At 32.9% G+C, this 15,152-nt stretch overlaps 2 protein-coding genes across 2 annotated transcripts; both read right to left on the minus strand.

Moving 5' to 3' along the window:
• Positions 1-1,789: 1,789 nt before the first annotated feature.
• Positions 1,790-4,295, minus strand: LOC136223093 (F-box/WD-40 repeat-containing protein At5g21040). Its single transcript, XM_066010895.1, has 2 exons — positions 4,139-4,295; positions 1,790-3,825 (listed from the first exon to the last, which is right to left on the minus strand). Exon 2 carries the CDS (start codon positions 3,757-3,759, stop codon positions 2,152-2,154), a length of 1,608 nt encoding a protein of 535 aa, XP_065866967.1. The 5' UTR covers positions 3,760-3,825; positions 4,139-4,295; the 3' UTR covers positions 1,790-2,151.
• A 2,295-nt stretch (positions 4,296-6,590) lies between these two features.
• LOC136224195 (non-specific lipid transfer protein GPI-anchored 4) lies at positions 6,591-14,616 on the minus strand. The gene is made up of 5 exons (XM_066012462.1): positions 14,067-14,616; positions 9,810-9,881; positions 8,707-8,994; positions 7,844-7,906; positions 6,591-6,854 (listed from the first exon to the last, which is right to left on the minus strand). Exons 1-5 carry the CDS (start codon positions 14,491-14,493, stop codon positions 6,706-6,708), a joined length of 999 nt encoding a protein of 332 aa, XP_065868534.1. The 5' UTR covers positions 14,494-14,616; the 3' UTR covers positions 6,591-6,705.
• Positions 14,617-15,152: the final 536 nt, after the last annotated feature.

A 15,152-nucleotide genomic window follows, 5' to 3' on the forward strand; every position in this document is an offset into this window, starting at 1 on the left:
TTTGTTCATTCACTATTAGATCTAGACTTATTAGAATCCTAAGGTGGAGATTCAAAGCATCCTGAGGCTTAGATTTAATAAGCCTATATCTAACGGTGAGAGAATGTGAAAATTCCTGGCATAGAGAATGAAATGATCTATCACCCCTAAATGTGCTTCCAACTCACTCATTAGCCAATGACATAGCTAACCTTTAAAGGTTGGAGGAGGTTCAAAATTCACGAGCTACGCGACTTTGGCCTGAGAAACTATATATCCGCCGGAGCTCCCTAACTCCGCCTCTAAACTTACCTAGAGTAAGCTCTTTTGTATTGCTAAATTTTTTACTCAAAACCTTTCATAAAGGCTAATCATCATCTTCTCAACAGTTTTATGATCAATAAACTCAGTATAATTATAGAGCCTTATTTGGTTAACCACTTCAATTAGTTTGAAAGAATAATCTTTGATTAATTTTCCCTCTCTAAACTCTAGTACCAAATGATGTTCCAGCAAAAGATGAAATAGGATAATACAGGGATAAGGTAGAAATTAGCTCTATGATTATTGGGGAGAAAGAATTTAATCTCCAACTACAAAACGGTAATCTTAAATCTAACACTTGTCAAACTTTACAATTTCAAATCTTAATAACGAAAGATTAGCTTTTTTTCAACCCAATAAAACTTGAATTTCACATCTTTTATTGATGAGACTTGAAAGTACACCGTCTCATAACTTAACATAACACTGCTTTAAACATGGCGGCTAAATTTATAAGTTATCCCAATAATGCAATTCAATTAATGATGACACATCCAAGCTTGAGACAATTAGTCAGTTCATCCTGGTCTAAAGCATAGGTTCACAAAGAATAATTGAAATATGCATCATCAGCTTCTCCTGAACCAACAAGGTAAGACTAGAAGAACCACCAAAAGCATCTGCTAATATATACATATAGTGTTTTGAGGTTTCCCTACATATACAGCTAACTGGCCTTCAGGAACTCCCTGGTAAAATACACCGATAACCTTCAGCTTTTGCATTACTAACATCGCCATAAACTTTAACTCCGGACATAAAAACATAAAAGTCCAAATAACAGTTGACCAGTGTAAATAATAATACTGGTTGTGGTTGACCATGTGAAATGCGGGTAATTCAACTCCGAGTTACTAACATGATTGTTAACCCCTCAACTTTGGTATCTACTAACATGCCTAACTTGGACATCTAAACACAAAGGAGTGCATATTGTCCGCATTTCACGTGGTCAACCAGTATTTACACTGGTCAACAGTCATTTCAATAGTCATCATGTTTAGAGACTCCAAAATTAAAAGGTCATAGGTGTATTTTACCCTACAATTCGCCTTAAAACGTGCCTAAGAGAACACTCATTATTGTTTGAACTAATAGATTCTTGATAGTCAGGATTCATGTTAGTGAAAGTTCATTACCAAGTGAAAACATAGGCAATCAGCAGGCTGCACATGTTTGTATATACTACATATCAATGCACGGTTTCATGAAACCAATTGAACTTACAGCTTAAGCTAATAGTTAAAAGCGCAATTCATATTAATATCCAATAAACCTCCACACGCAAATGGCTCATCTTACCATGTGTTGAAATTAAATCAACAAACAGATTGCCAAAAATCGAACCCTTGATCACTTGGTGTAAGAAACACTGATACCATGTCATGAACCGATTAAACTAAAAGCTTAAGTTGATATAGTTACGGTCCAAGAATAGCTTCAAGAACACAAAAGAAAGACGACCAACTATTCAGCTACAGACATATGACGCTCAAATTGTACTGCATATTAATTAGTGTTATCTATGAATTGACACAAAATAAAAAGTTGAGGAATACAATTGGAAAAACAAAGGTCTACAACAACAGCAGTAAGTGATGAAAAATCAGTTCATATGCAACAGTTTCCAACTTTATATCAACTGATTCATTCTTCTGCAATCTAACACCTAAATTCTCGTTAGAGAGATCATGCATTTAAGATAAACAATGCGAAAAACGTTATTGAAAAAGAAGCAGCTAACCTAAATTCAGATACCTTCCATGCTTTAAAAATGAGTAATCCATAATTGCTGAAACAGTAATCAAATCATATGTAGTAATTGGTATAAATGGATATTGATATCTACTACGCCTTCAACTTGCTACTCATTCCGCGTTTACTGAGCCAGACTGTGCTCCTATCCCCACGTATGGAGTTCTTGGCCGCCACAGAACACTGATCACTTCGTCCACCCTTACCAATATCTACTTGGAGCTTCCGCCTCCTCATTCGGTTCTCCAACCGTATTCCTCGCAGAGCACGAACCCTCTGCTCAGTTTCCAGAGCTTGCGAAAAGTTCCATATCCTAACCACGCCTTCCTCTCCTCCGCACACAATTCGGTCAGCACCAATGTCTACTGAAAACAAATTGGGTCCGAAACCATGAAGCATCCTTTGGGGTGGCTCTACATTGCTGATTCTAGCAACATTCTTTCCCAGAGAGCGCCTGCTTGTTCTGAGGAGTTTTCGAACGTCTATAAGTGAGAGTTTCCCATCACTAGAAGCTGAAACAAGCCACGGAAATTCAAACGTGAGGGAATATACAGGACCAGAGTGTGGAATCCAAGTTGCGATCTTGTAGACCTTAGCCTTGGATCCGTTACCAATGATCTCAAACATATGTATTGCGCCATCTTCTCCTCCCGTAAACAGAAAGTCTCCTGTGTGGCTTCGTGCCAGAGAGTAAGTGTTACCGACATGTGCATTACTAATGTCAGCTATCAGAGTACCAGTTTGAGTATCCCAAACATACACATCTGAACCCGATACACTAGCAACTGTAGTATCATGTGGAACAAGGCCCCATACCCAATCACTATGCCTCAAAACCTTCAAGCACTTCAATGTGGAACGATCCCATACACGAACAGTCATGTCCCAAGAGCCGCTGTAAATTCTCGTGTGATCCAAGGCAAGAGAAGTTATAGGTCCCTCATGTTCCCAAAGTCGAAATTCGACGTTTGGCTCCTCGGAACCCTTAAGGTTGAATAAATGTGGAAGACCCTCCACTGCTTTCCATCCTTGGATGAAACCATCGGTACCACCCGCAACCAAGAGCTTTGTATCTGCTGCAACAGCACGAATAGTGCATCCAAGGGGCCTTGAAGATGCAATCGACAATCCATCTTCCAAGTCCCACATTCGAACAATGCAGTCATACCCAGAAGTGAAAATGAGCTTGGCTGAAGCCAAAATGAAAATCGTTCTAACTGCTTCAGTATGACCATACAACACATCAATGCTGAACCGACCCAAGAAAGTCCTACTCCTAAACTCTCTCTCCACGAACAATTCCTTCCACGACTTCTCATCTGATAGCCCAATGCCCAATGGTGCAGGCACCAAGGGCAGCCCCCATCTCTCACAATAGACTTCCTTCCAAACCTGATTCTCCGATGCAATTCTATTGAGAACAGTTGAGACACAAGAAACTATACCGAGCTCCTTAGGATCAAGGCAATCAAAGATTTCAGAAATCAATGCAGGAGGAAGGTCAGTGATTGACCTACGAAAATTGGGCAAAACCTCATTACAGGGCAACTTTTTTGAACTTTCACCAATGGAAAATCCCTCCTTCAAATGAAGACCCAGTTTGGGGTTAGAAATTTCAGAAATTGTAGCTTTAGAATTAGAATTCTCCTCAAAGTTTGAATTTTTCGAAACCTCAGTGCTCCCTTGGCATTCAAATTCCATAAAAAGAATAATTAACCTAATCAAAGAATTGAGGGGGCAAATAACCAAATCCCCGGAAGCAAAGACCTGAAATAATTAAAACCCAGAAACAATTTCAACCCAAAATTCAAAATCTGAATAGGAATGAAGAAAAAACCTAAATACAAAACCTAAAAAATTCGAGCAATCGAAAGAACAAACAGACGAAAAAAATCGAAAAATAAGGTAAATATGAGAAAGATCAGATAATGAAGAATGCGAATTGACAATCAAAAGCTGTTATGATCTAGTCAAGATAGCTATAATAGAAAACAAAAGAACGCAGGAAAATTCCACTGAAAATTCACTAAAATAAAGTAGATGATAATAAAGAAATACAAATTGGGATTGCTTAACGTACCCGCCACAGATCAAAAACACGATCTTTGAAGAACAGAGCTAGAAAATCAATGTAATTCGGTTATGGGCATTTGAAATCGAGGCGGTAGGAAAGGTCGAGGGCAAAAAGAGAGTATTTTATGAGGCCATTGTAGACAGGAGCCATATTTTTCTGATGGAAAGTAATCTGACGGTGGATATGAAAGGTGTATGGATCATAGGATGCTACCGGCCGTAGGATTATTTATATGGTACCTGTTGTGTGTATATTCATTGTGGGCTTAATACATCATTTGCCCTCAACTTATCAAAAAAAAAAAAAAAAAAAACCCTTAATTGACCCCCCTAAACTTTCAAACTGTTCCACTAGCCCCCTGAATGTGAATAAAGTATAATCAATTGATCACTCGGTTGTAAAAAAAAGTAGGTTAAATTCGGAAGATGTATTGCACGCGTCTTAAAAAAAGTAAAACGAATAAGGTCGGAGTATGCAGTTCTAATATTAGAGAAGAAAAGTTTTATAGTTGAACAAGTAAAAACTTCATTTTTTAATATATTCAGTGAATTATGTAATAACATTTTAAGATGCAGACAATACATTTTGCATTTTAACTTACTTTTGTGCAACCGGGTTGATTACGTTTTATGCAAGTTTAGGGGGCTAACTAAATATTTTATTCAAGTTCATGGAGCTATAAGGACACTTTAAAAGTTTACGGGGCAATGAAACTTTTTGGACAAATTCAGGGACAAATGATGTATTAAGCCTTCATTGTCACGTATAATCTGAGAACTTACGTGGAGTGTCACTCGACTCCGCAATTTAGGAATATTAACAAAAGAAAATGGAAAATAATTTTACCCTTTGTTTGAGACAGAAAAAAAAGGTCCAATTACATTTAGTGCGATGAGCGTACCACCTACTCATCAACCTTCAAACTTCACTTTTTTCCAGCTTGAAACATTTCTCCAAGGATTATCTGAAGACTTTAGTCGAATACAATTTATCTCTCGACTAGAGGGCTCGAAGATGTAGCTGACTTTGTATTGGGGGGAATAGAATCTCAAACAATGAGGAGTAAGACCTCGAAATTAATGATATTGAGAACGACATAACATAGAAGCTTGATGCAGCTCGAAACTTTACGATAAATCTCAATGCACTATTACTCGTCATATTACAAAAAATGCAAGAAACTTAAGTCTAGATGGCTGAAACTCAACTACAATTACGAGTCTATCTAACAAAAGACAAAATATCTTCCCTCGAGGGAAGAAAATTCGTCCTTCCTAACTCTGTCTCCTTACATATCCCTCGTTCGAATTATGACATGGGTCATGTTTGTTCTAATTATCTTTAATACTTTTTAACTTTGTTAACCTTTAGTTAACTTAGGAAAAACCAATTGTGGTTAATTTATACCAAGTATTAACATCTTGAAACCCAAGGCTTTCCATTTTTTCCTATACATGAAATTGGCTAAGGTAAACCTCAGGCACGACTTGACCTCGATTTCTTCTCCAGCACCGGAGTATGCCTTTTATTGATACTCATTGTCTCATCTTATTGATGTTGTTGTTGTTTATCGTCATTTTTCAATTTTTCAATATCATCAAAGTTTTGAAAACCTAATCTTTTTGTGCAAAGTTGCATACTTTCACAATTCCTAATTCGGGAAAACTCTCACTATCATTGATGGTATTATTATTGGTGTTGTGGTATTACTTCAAGAAATTGGAGCTCGACCCTGACGATACGATCTTGTTGCTCTAGGTTTCATCTTCTAATGAGACTAAATCTAACTATGAATGAAAGATGAAACAAATGGAAAAGAAGAAGAAGAAGAAGAAGAAGAAGAAGAGAATAGAATAGGTGGAATTTTTTTTGAAATGAAGCTCGCCAAATAATTCAGTGAAGATATATATACATATATATATATATATATATATATATATATATATATATATATATATATATATAAAAGGCTTTATGTCTTATCCTAATAAAAGGAATTCATTATATCTCTATACATTTCTCTCTATATCTCCGTCATACACATATTCTCACCGTATACTTATCACATAATCAATGGGTAGAACAGTAGGAGAAGATTTAACAAAGAGTAATCGTAAGGGGTAGACGATGAGGATATGAATAAATCGAATCCCAGATTGAAAATATAGAGTGTGTGAATGCAACTTAATAGCCTTGTTTAAGAAAAAAACCGCTCGGACTTAGTAAGTCCTACCTTGAAAATTCCTTCCAATTTTTCCACCTATGCTACTAGGCAATCTTTTTTTGGCTCACTGGTTGATTTTAATATCTATATTGTATTAAAACAACTACTAACATTGGACTATAAATCAACCTATTTGTATGATTGTCGCAGTAATTTTCACTTGATGAGTGACTGGGTGAAAACCACCGTCGAGTCTGTTGAAATAAATAAATATAATAAAACTAGGAATGAATAAAATCGATAAGATCCACATATATTTTATTATTGATGGCTAATTCCAAATAAAATTACAGGATACAATAGTACATGAATAATAATGGAAATACAAGACTAAAAATTGAAATTAAGATCAGAAAAATGTTAGAAGAAGAGAAAATGCCAAGCCAACGAAAAAGGATTGAAGAGAGCTTGAAATGCTAAAAGCTCCATTTTTACTACCTCCAGCAGATGGACTGCTTGCTAAACCTCCTGGAGCTAAACCTCCCGGTGACATACCACCTGCCACATTATAAACTCGTGAGCTCAGCGGATAAAAATTCAGTAAGAAAACACGCGTTTTTTGGGATTAAGAACCAATGACGGATCAACAGGTGTTCAAAAAATCATGCGAAAATTATATTTTTATTCACATTTAACATTATAACATAAGCGGTAAGCATGATTGTTTACAATCTAAAGTTCTAGTGTTTCGCACCTTTTACATTTTTATTTAAGTAAAGGTGCCTGAAATCTGACCGCATCAAATCGCTCAACTAGGGTGAACCGACCTATCCGGTTTGGTTCTTAAAACCATCTTCTTAAAGCACTATTAGTGTCTTGACCTATCCAAAATGTTCGTATTTTCCTCTTGACTTATTATTTGGTAACATTTTTCTTGAGCTATCCAAAATGTTTTACTCTTAACTTACAATGTGGTAAATTTGACATTTGTACTATCAAAATTGGTGAAATCTCATCCAATATAGATGTTAAATTAACAGTTCTATTAAAACCTTAACCTAATTAACAGAAATCCGGTCCATAAAAAGTGAACAAAAGTTATTAACTTATCATCCATGTTGGTTGAGATTTTAATAGGTGAGCGACAAACATTACCAAATAATAGGTTAGGAAAAAAAAGAAACATTTTAAATAAATCATAAGATAAATATTATCAAATAGTAGAACACGATTAGTGTGATCTCAACCAATATAGATGGCAAGTTAATGATTTTGTAACAATTTTAACCTATTTAATAGCATAAAAATTTAACGGAACTATTAATAATTTAATAAAAACTGCACAATGATTGAAACTTTACCAATTTTAATAGATGAATAGATGAAGATATAAATGTTACTAAATAATCGATCAGTAAATATTAGCAAATAATAAGTTAGGAGTACCCGATCAACATTTTGGTTTGTAAATTTGAAGTTATAAACATGTATTTTAAAAAAATTAAATTTTCTTAAAAAATATTTTATATTTTAGTTTTTGAAGATACCTGAAGGACTTGCGGCTGCCATTGGACTTTCACTTGATACTGGAGGTACGGGATATCCCAAGTCTGCAAAGAATACAATAAAATTATAAAATATTTACTGATAGTTTGTTTCTATTTGCCTTTTAATTTTGAAAAGGAAATAAAAAATTATTTTTTGTAAATTTCAAAACAACTGCTGCTTTTTAGTAGAAAAATCAACTAATATTCACTACCTATCAGTAATAAATAATGAAACAAACGAGCCTTAGTCACATCAGTAAAATTGTTCTCTTAAAAAAATTACAAATTATTTAGAAATAGAAAATGAAATCGTTTAGAAAAAGAAACAAATTCGATAAGTAATGAGCAACAGATGAACCAAATGGATTTTTAGTTATGGACCAGAATGAACCGGATTCGGGATGGGCTTAACAACTAACTGCTTTGTCCATTCATAATCCAGCCGGTACTATCATACTAAAGGAACTAATTTAATTTCTAAGTTTTAGCCTTTCCATAAAAAAAAAAAAAAACAATGCAGTCACGGACCAGGTCATTTTATGTACACACCCGTAACCGGCCAGGCCAAATATCAAATAAACATGTTAAAACTCAATCTATAAAGAACGGACAGCACAGATAATGGGATTTAGGTGTGGGCAAAAAACCGGACAAACCAGTAACCGAACCGGAAAAAACGGTTAACCGAATCGGTGGGTTTGCTATAGGATTGAAAAAATAGTTTGAGTTTGATTTTGGTTTGGGTTTGGAGTGTAAAAACACCCGCGGTTAATGGTTAACCGAACCGTTTAATATATATATTTAATATAATATTTATTTACTTTGTAACAACTGAGCTATGTTAACTGAACTATCAAAATTACCTGCACACGTGCTAATAGGAGGAGTACTGAGACGACAAATGGTCGGAAGCTTAAGAGCTTTACTAAGGTCGATTTTAATACCAAATGACTCAGTCAAACTCGAATTACTCAATAATTGACACAAGCATATCGGGTTACTATCCACCAAACCGGCCACCTCCGGGCAACAATTCGGATCCGGCACCGTCGTGTTGCTCCCTTCTGTCACATAACCCAAGCAATCCGACATGTTAGCCAACGGCGTCAAGCAATCAATCGTAGCAGCTGCAGGACCTCCTGCCGATGGACCTAACGACAACGAAAACAGTTAGGTTGGAAGATAAAAAGTAAATAATCAATTTATTTTTTTGGATTGAATTCTAATATTAACTTATCGTTTGCTAATAAATTAGTAAATTAACAGTTATGCATTTACTCTTAACTTATTATATGGTAACATTTACTCCGTGTATTAGCAGAATTAGTGAAATCTTAACTAATGTAGATGCTAAGTTGACAGTTACGTTACCTTAACTTAGTTAACAGAAATTCGATCTGTACAAATTGAAATTATTAAAAATTCAATAAAAAATGTTAGCTTGCATCCACAATGGTTGAAATTTTACCGATTCTGATAGGTGAAGGGTAAATATTACCAAAAAAATCAACATTTTGAATAGATAATAAGGTAGATATTACCGAATAATATATAAGTTCATAGAGATTTTACAATCTAAATAGGTTAGAACGCTAATAGTGTTTTAAATCTACTTGCAATATATCGAAAGAGTATATATAAATAAAGTGGTTTTGATTACATGGACCTTAATAGCCATGCATTATTTGGTCATTCACCATTAGATTTAGGCTTATTAGAATCATAGATTGGAAATTCGAAACATCTTAAAGCTTAGATTTAACAAGCCTAAATCTAACGGTGAATGACCAAATTTATTTGGTCATTAAGGTCCATATGAACATTCCTGATATAAAAAGAAGTAAACCAGAACATAATTTGTAAATTTGAAGTTATAAACATGATTTTTTTTTGAAACCAATAAACATGAATTTTTGAAGTTTTAAAATTTGTTAAAATTATTTGATATTTGAATTTTGAAGGATACCTGCAGAAGGACTTGGACTTGTGTCTGACATTGGACCTTCACTTGCTACTGGAGGTATAGGATATCCCACGGCTGCAAAGATTACAATAAAATTATATACAAAATTACTTATATTGTTTTTTTTCTTTTTTTTTTTTTTTGATGAATGGAAATTACTTATATTGTTATCTATGGTTAAGAGATTATAATTTTCAATAAACAGAATTACGACTTATCTAAAAGTTGTCACTATAGTCCCACAAATTATTATTTTATATATAATTCATTTTAATAATACATATTGCCATAAAATTCCACCTATAAAAAAGCAATTAAATCATTTTTTTATATTAAAAAGAAAAAAAAAATTAAGGGTGTCAAAGGAGTGCCAAAAATTGACAACATTGTCATAATCATTTAAGCAACCTTTGTTACTGTAATACAAGGAGAAATTTTACAGTACTCCGGGAGTAATACTCCCGGCCAATCAAAATCGTTTTTACATCTCACTACATGGGTATGATTGGTGGAAAGAGAAATATATATACACGTGTCATGGGTTGATTGGTAAGGAGTATTACTCCAAGAGTACCCTAAAATTTTCCGTAATACAAGACGCTCTTTTAAGCACCATCCATGTCATCAAGCATCCTTCCAAGTACATTGCATTGGAAATGCTCTAAGAGCATCTTAAATGGTTCATACCCAAAACCACTCAATATATATGTCACATCATCCATTTAATAAACTTCATTTTACTAACTATCTAACTCCAATGGTTAAACTCTACAACCCTTTAATCATAATGGATCCACAAATCACAATCGATCCACCAATTAATTAAATCATGTCATATTATTTTAAAAATTAAAAATATATATATATACATATATATATATATATATATATAATCAAAAGATTCCTACTAAAAAAATAAAATAATAAATAATCAAAAGATTAATAAACTACTTAATATCTATTAAGTGGTTGATAAGTACTCAATATATTAAATTCACTCCAATAAGAAAGAATTTAATAAAGGAGTATACATTATACTCCATTGCTCAAAGTATGGTTTTAACAATAAAAATGCAGAAATTAAAATTCAGTAAATTAATTCAATAAAACTCAAATGAATGGTTTTAAATAATAATAATAATAATAAAACATTTAACAAAAAAATTAAATATATATATTCGGATTGATTAAGGTTTTTGAAACAAATCCAACACAATTTATGTACATACTCGAAACCGGTCCAGTCAAATGGAAATAAACATGATCTAATTTAAATGGGAAAATTACACACAAATTCATATTCTACAAACTATTTACAATTATGTTAAGTCATAATTTTGGATTATGTCAAACGAGTAAAATCAGTACTTTTAATATATTTTAAGAATGAGAATTTAAAAATTAAAAATCTAAAATATATTTTCTAGGTTTATGATTTATGAATTAGAGCTTAGATTTTTTAAATTATGCTGTAAAATCATAATATATAGAGAATAATTACATATTAAGGATTAAGTTTGGTGATATGACTTAGTTGTAATTTTATACTTAATTATGATATTCATGTATTTGACCCAATTCAAATTCAATCCATAATGAGCGGGCTCAACAAATAATGGGCCCTAAATTCAATCCATAAGCAAAAGGGGAAATTACACAGAAATTCATTTTTTTAACAACTATTTACAACTATGTCAAGTCATAATTTTGGATTATGTCAAATTAGTAAAATCAGTACGTTTAATATATTTTAAAGATTAGAATTTATAAATTAGAAATGTAGAATATATTTTTTAGGATTTATTATTTATGATTAGAGTCTAGAATTTTTAAAATCATAGTATATAAAGAATTGACATCTATAAGTTTTAAATTATGATATAAGATCATATTTTATTTATAATATATAGAAAATAATAACATATTAAGAATTAAATTTGATAATATGATTTAATTTTAATTTTGTAGTTAATTATGATATCCATTTTTATCAAAAAAAAAAAAATTATGATATTCATGCCTTAGGACCCATCATCAAACTCATACTAATTAATGGATGATTAAAGTCACTTTTAATTCAAATACAATTATTAGTACAATACTACAAAAGATTTGAACCACTAAACCTCATTTTCATAACAATTGATTATTAATATTACTATTATTAATTTTTCTAAAAGATTAGTATTTATTTATTTGGTATTATAAATTGAATATTTCAACCAAATAGAATTGACTTAAGTGATTACTTTAGTCGATTTTGAGTTCGAATTATAATTTGTGAATTGAAAGTAAGGTTTCCTAAGATGAAAAAGAAAGTGTATGACAACTCTCGAATTGGGGTTATAATTTTAGAGTAAATTACATTAATGGTATCTGAATTTTATCCTAATTCAGTACCTAGATTACATTTTGTCTTAAAAATATACCTAAAGTAATGATGATCGGATAATTAAGTATATTTTACCGGTTAATGGCCGGTCAATGAGATTTTGATGAGTAAATTACATTGATGGTACCTGAACTTTACCTGAATTCACATTTTGGTACCTAGATTTCATTTTGTCCAAAAAATACACTTCAAGTAAAAATGACTCAATATTTTAGTATATTTGACCGATCAGTGATTGATCAACCCGAGTTTGACCATTTTAAATTAAAAATTGAGACCAATTATACACTAAATTAACATAAAATTATAATACTGCCATTTAGCTCATAAATGATAATATTATAATTTTATGTTAATTGAGTGTGTGGTAAGTCCCAATATTTAGTTCATGTTACCCGGTCACTAACCGATCAAATGAACTAAACCTTTCAGTCACATTTACTTGTGTTAGGTTTTTAGGATAAAATAAAATCCAGGTACCGAAGTGTGAATTATGGTAAAGTTCAGGTACCATTAATGTAATTAACTCATGAAACTCGCGTTGACCGGTCATAACCGGTAAAATATACTAAATTGCCCGGTCATCGTTACTTCAGGTATATTTTTGGAACAAAATGTAATCTAGATACCAAAGTGTAATCTATAAAAATTTCAGGTACCATTGGTGTAGTTTACCCTATAATTTTAGGTACCCAAATTACTAATAATAACAATAATAAATGGTGTGAAATTCTGACCCAAAAAAATGGTGTGAAATGATTAAAGTAAAAATAACGGCGCATTAACTGTGAGCGGTGGCATTAAACAACATCACCAGCCAACCACCAAACTTGTATTAATTTCTCCATATTTCTTTTTTTTGATAGGAATAAGAAAAATAAAAAACAATTTCTCCATATTTCTTTTAAATCAGAATTTTTAATATATATTTTTTCTTTTTTTCCTTTATTTATGTTTTAATAATATTAATAAAAATAATAACTAGTATGCCTGTTGATGAGATGTAAGGAATATAGGAATCGAGACTGGGAGTTGAATCTGATTTATTCTGATTTATACGTAATCAGACTGTTGACTGGATGGCGAACTTCGTAAAATCTTTTCTTTTGAGTCATCACCAATGTGATGTGCCTCTTATAGACCTTCAGGTTATTTTTCATTCGGATTAGCCGACACTCACATAGAGGGCGAGCCTTGACGCAACGGTAAACGTTGTTGTCGTGTGATCAAGAGGTCACGGGTTCGAGTTTTAGGAGCGGCCTCTTGCCAAATAAATTGGTAGGGAAAGAGTTGCTCCCAGTACACCCTTATGGTGGGACCCCTTTCCGGACCCTCGCTCAGTGGGAATGCGTAGTGCACCGGGCCGCCTCCCATTAGCCGACACTCACATAGGATAGATCGTTAATTAGCTGTGTTTTTTTTTGTTGTCTTTGTTGGATTTTCACCCACCTCCGATTACCAAACAATAACTATTTAACTTCTTTTTTTTTGGTAGAATAACTATTTAACTTCTAAATAGATCTCATTTTCTTTTTATATTTATTTTAATTTTATTATATTAAATTTATTAATTTAATATTTCAAAATATATATTAAAAGAATATCATTATTCCTACCAAAAAAATATCATTATTAATAACTTATATTTATATTGTTAATATTATATTATAAGATTAAATATATATATAATTTTCATATAATTTATATTCATATTATTAATATTCCAATACGAATTTAAGGGTTTTTTTTTTAAATTTACGCACAGGACAAGAAAAATATTAAATTTTTTTTTTCTTTAAAGTTGTTCAATATTAAAAACAATTGTGTTTATATATAAAAAAAAAAAACAATATAAATATCAAAATTACCTGCACACGTGCTAATCGGAGGAGTACTGAGACGACAAAGGGTGGGAAGCTTAAGAGCTCTACTCAGGTCGATTTTAATACCAAACGACTCCGTCAAACTCGAATTACTCAGCAACTGACACAAACAAATCGGGTTACTATCCACCAATCCGGCCACCTCCGGGCAGCAATTCGGATCCGGCGCCGTCGAGTTACTCCCTTCCGTCACATAACCCAAGCAATCCGACATGTTAGCCAACGGCGTCAAGCAATCTGTCGTAGCGGCTGCAGGACCTGATGCCGGTGGACCTAACGGAGCAGGTGCTGAAGGATTCATGCCTGAAATTGGAGCTGGAGAAGGCACCTGTGAGTATACTGTGCATAGTAGTGAGGAGAAAGTGACGGCGACTGCGGCGAAGATGACGGCGGAGGAATGAAGCGATTTCATCTTCGTGCGGTGGCCGGATTTGATTTGGGGGTTTTGTTGGGAGGGAAAAAGAAGATGATTGTGAATGGGTATATAGGTAGAGGAAATTAGTACTACTAATAAATATGTAACTACCAACAATCTTTTATGCTTGTGTGTCCACCGTCTTCAACATTAAATGTGAATTTTTGGCAAAGTTTTATTTAATTTTTTCAAAAGTAAATTATATTCATTCTCCTTTAGCTTTGATTTTTTTTTTTTTGGTTGAAAATGTTTGAATTTTACTATTTATTAACATAAAAATAAAAATTTGGTAATTGTTTAAATAACAATTGTAAAACTTGATTTTAAGTTTATTAAGTTGTTTGCTCCATGATAAAGAAAGTGATTGTTTAAAAGGAATGAAAATTTAGAAAATGACAATTTGGAAAGTCTTATTCTATATATGATGCGGAATATTTCTTTAAGGGTTTGAATCGCGGCAAAAAGGAATCGGCGAATCGCACGAAACACGAAATGAGTTCGAGTGCGGAGTCAAATGACCGAAATGGGTCAGAATTACCCCACACGACGTTGGACATGTCCCACACGCCATGTGGGGCTGTTCATGTTCATGTGGTTCCATCTTTGGCGACGAAGCGATTTCTTTCTGCGGCGGAATGTTCATTTTCAGTGACGAA

Source organism: Euphorbia lathyris, chromosome 3, assembly GCF_963576675.1.
Source record: "Euphorbia lathyris chromosome 3, ddEupLath1.1, whole genome shotgun sequence".
Lineage (NCBI taxonomy): Eukaryota > Viridiplantae > Streptophyta > Magnoliopsida > Malpighiales > Euphorbiaceae > Euphorbia > Euphorbia lathyris.

Excerpts from the sequence above, each read along its gene's own strand:
- LOC136223093 (XM_066010895.1), bottom strand. The coding sequence starts at position 3,759 with ATGGAATTTGAATGCCAAGGGAGCACTGAGGTTTCGAAAAATTCAAAC.
- LOC136224195 (XM_066012462.1), bottom strand. The coding sequence starts at position 14,493 with ATGAAATCGCTTCATTCCTCCGCCGTCATCTTCGCCGCAGTCGCCGTC. Across the intron at positions 8,995-9,809 it reads AAGTCCAAGTCCTTCTGCAG|GTCCATCGGCAGGAGGTCCT; the intron begins GTATCCTTCAAA and ends CGTTGTCGTTAG. Across the intron at positions 6,855-7,843 it reads GGCAGCCGCAAGTCCTTCAG|GTGGTATGTCACCGGGAGGT; the intron begins GTATCTTCAAAA and ends ATAATGTGGCAG.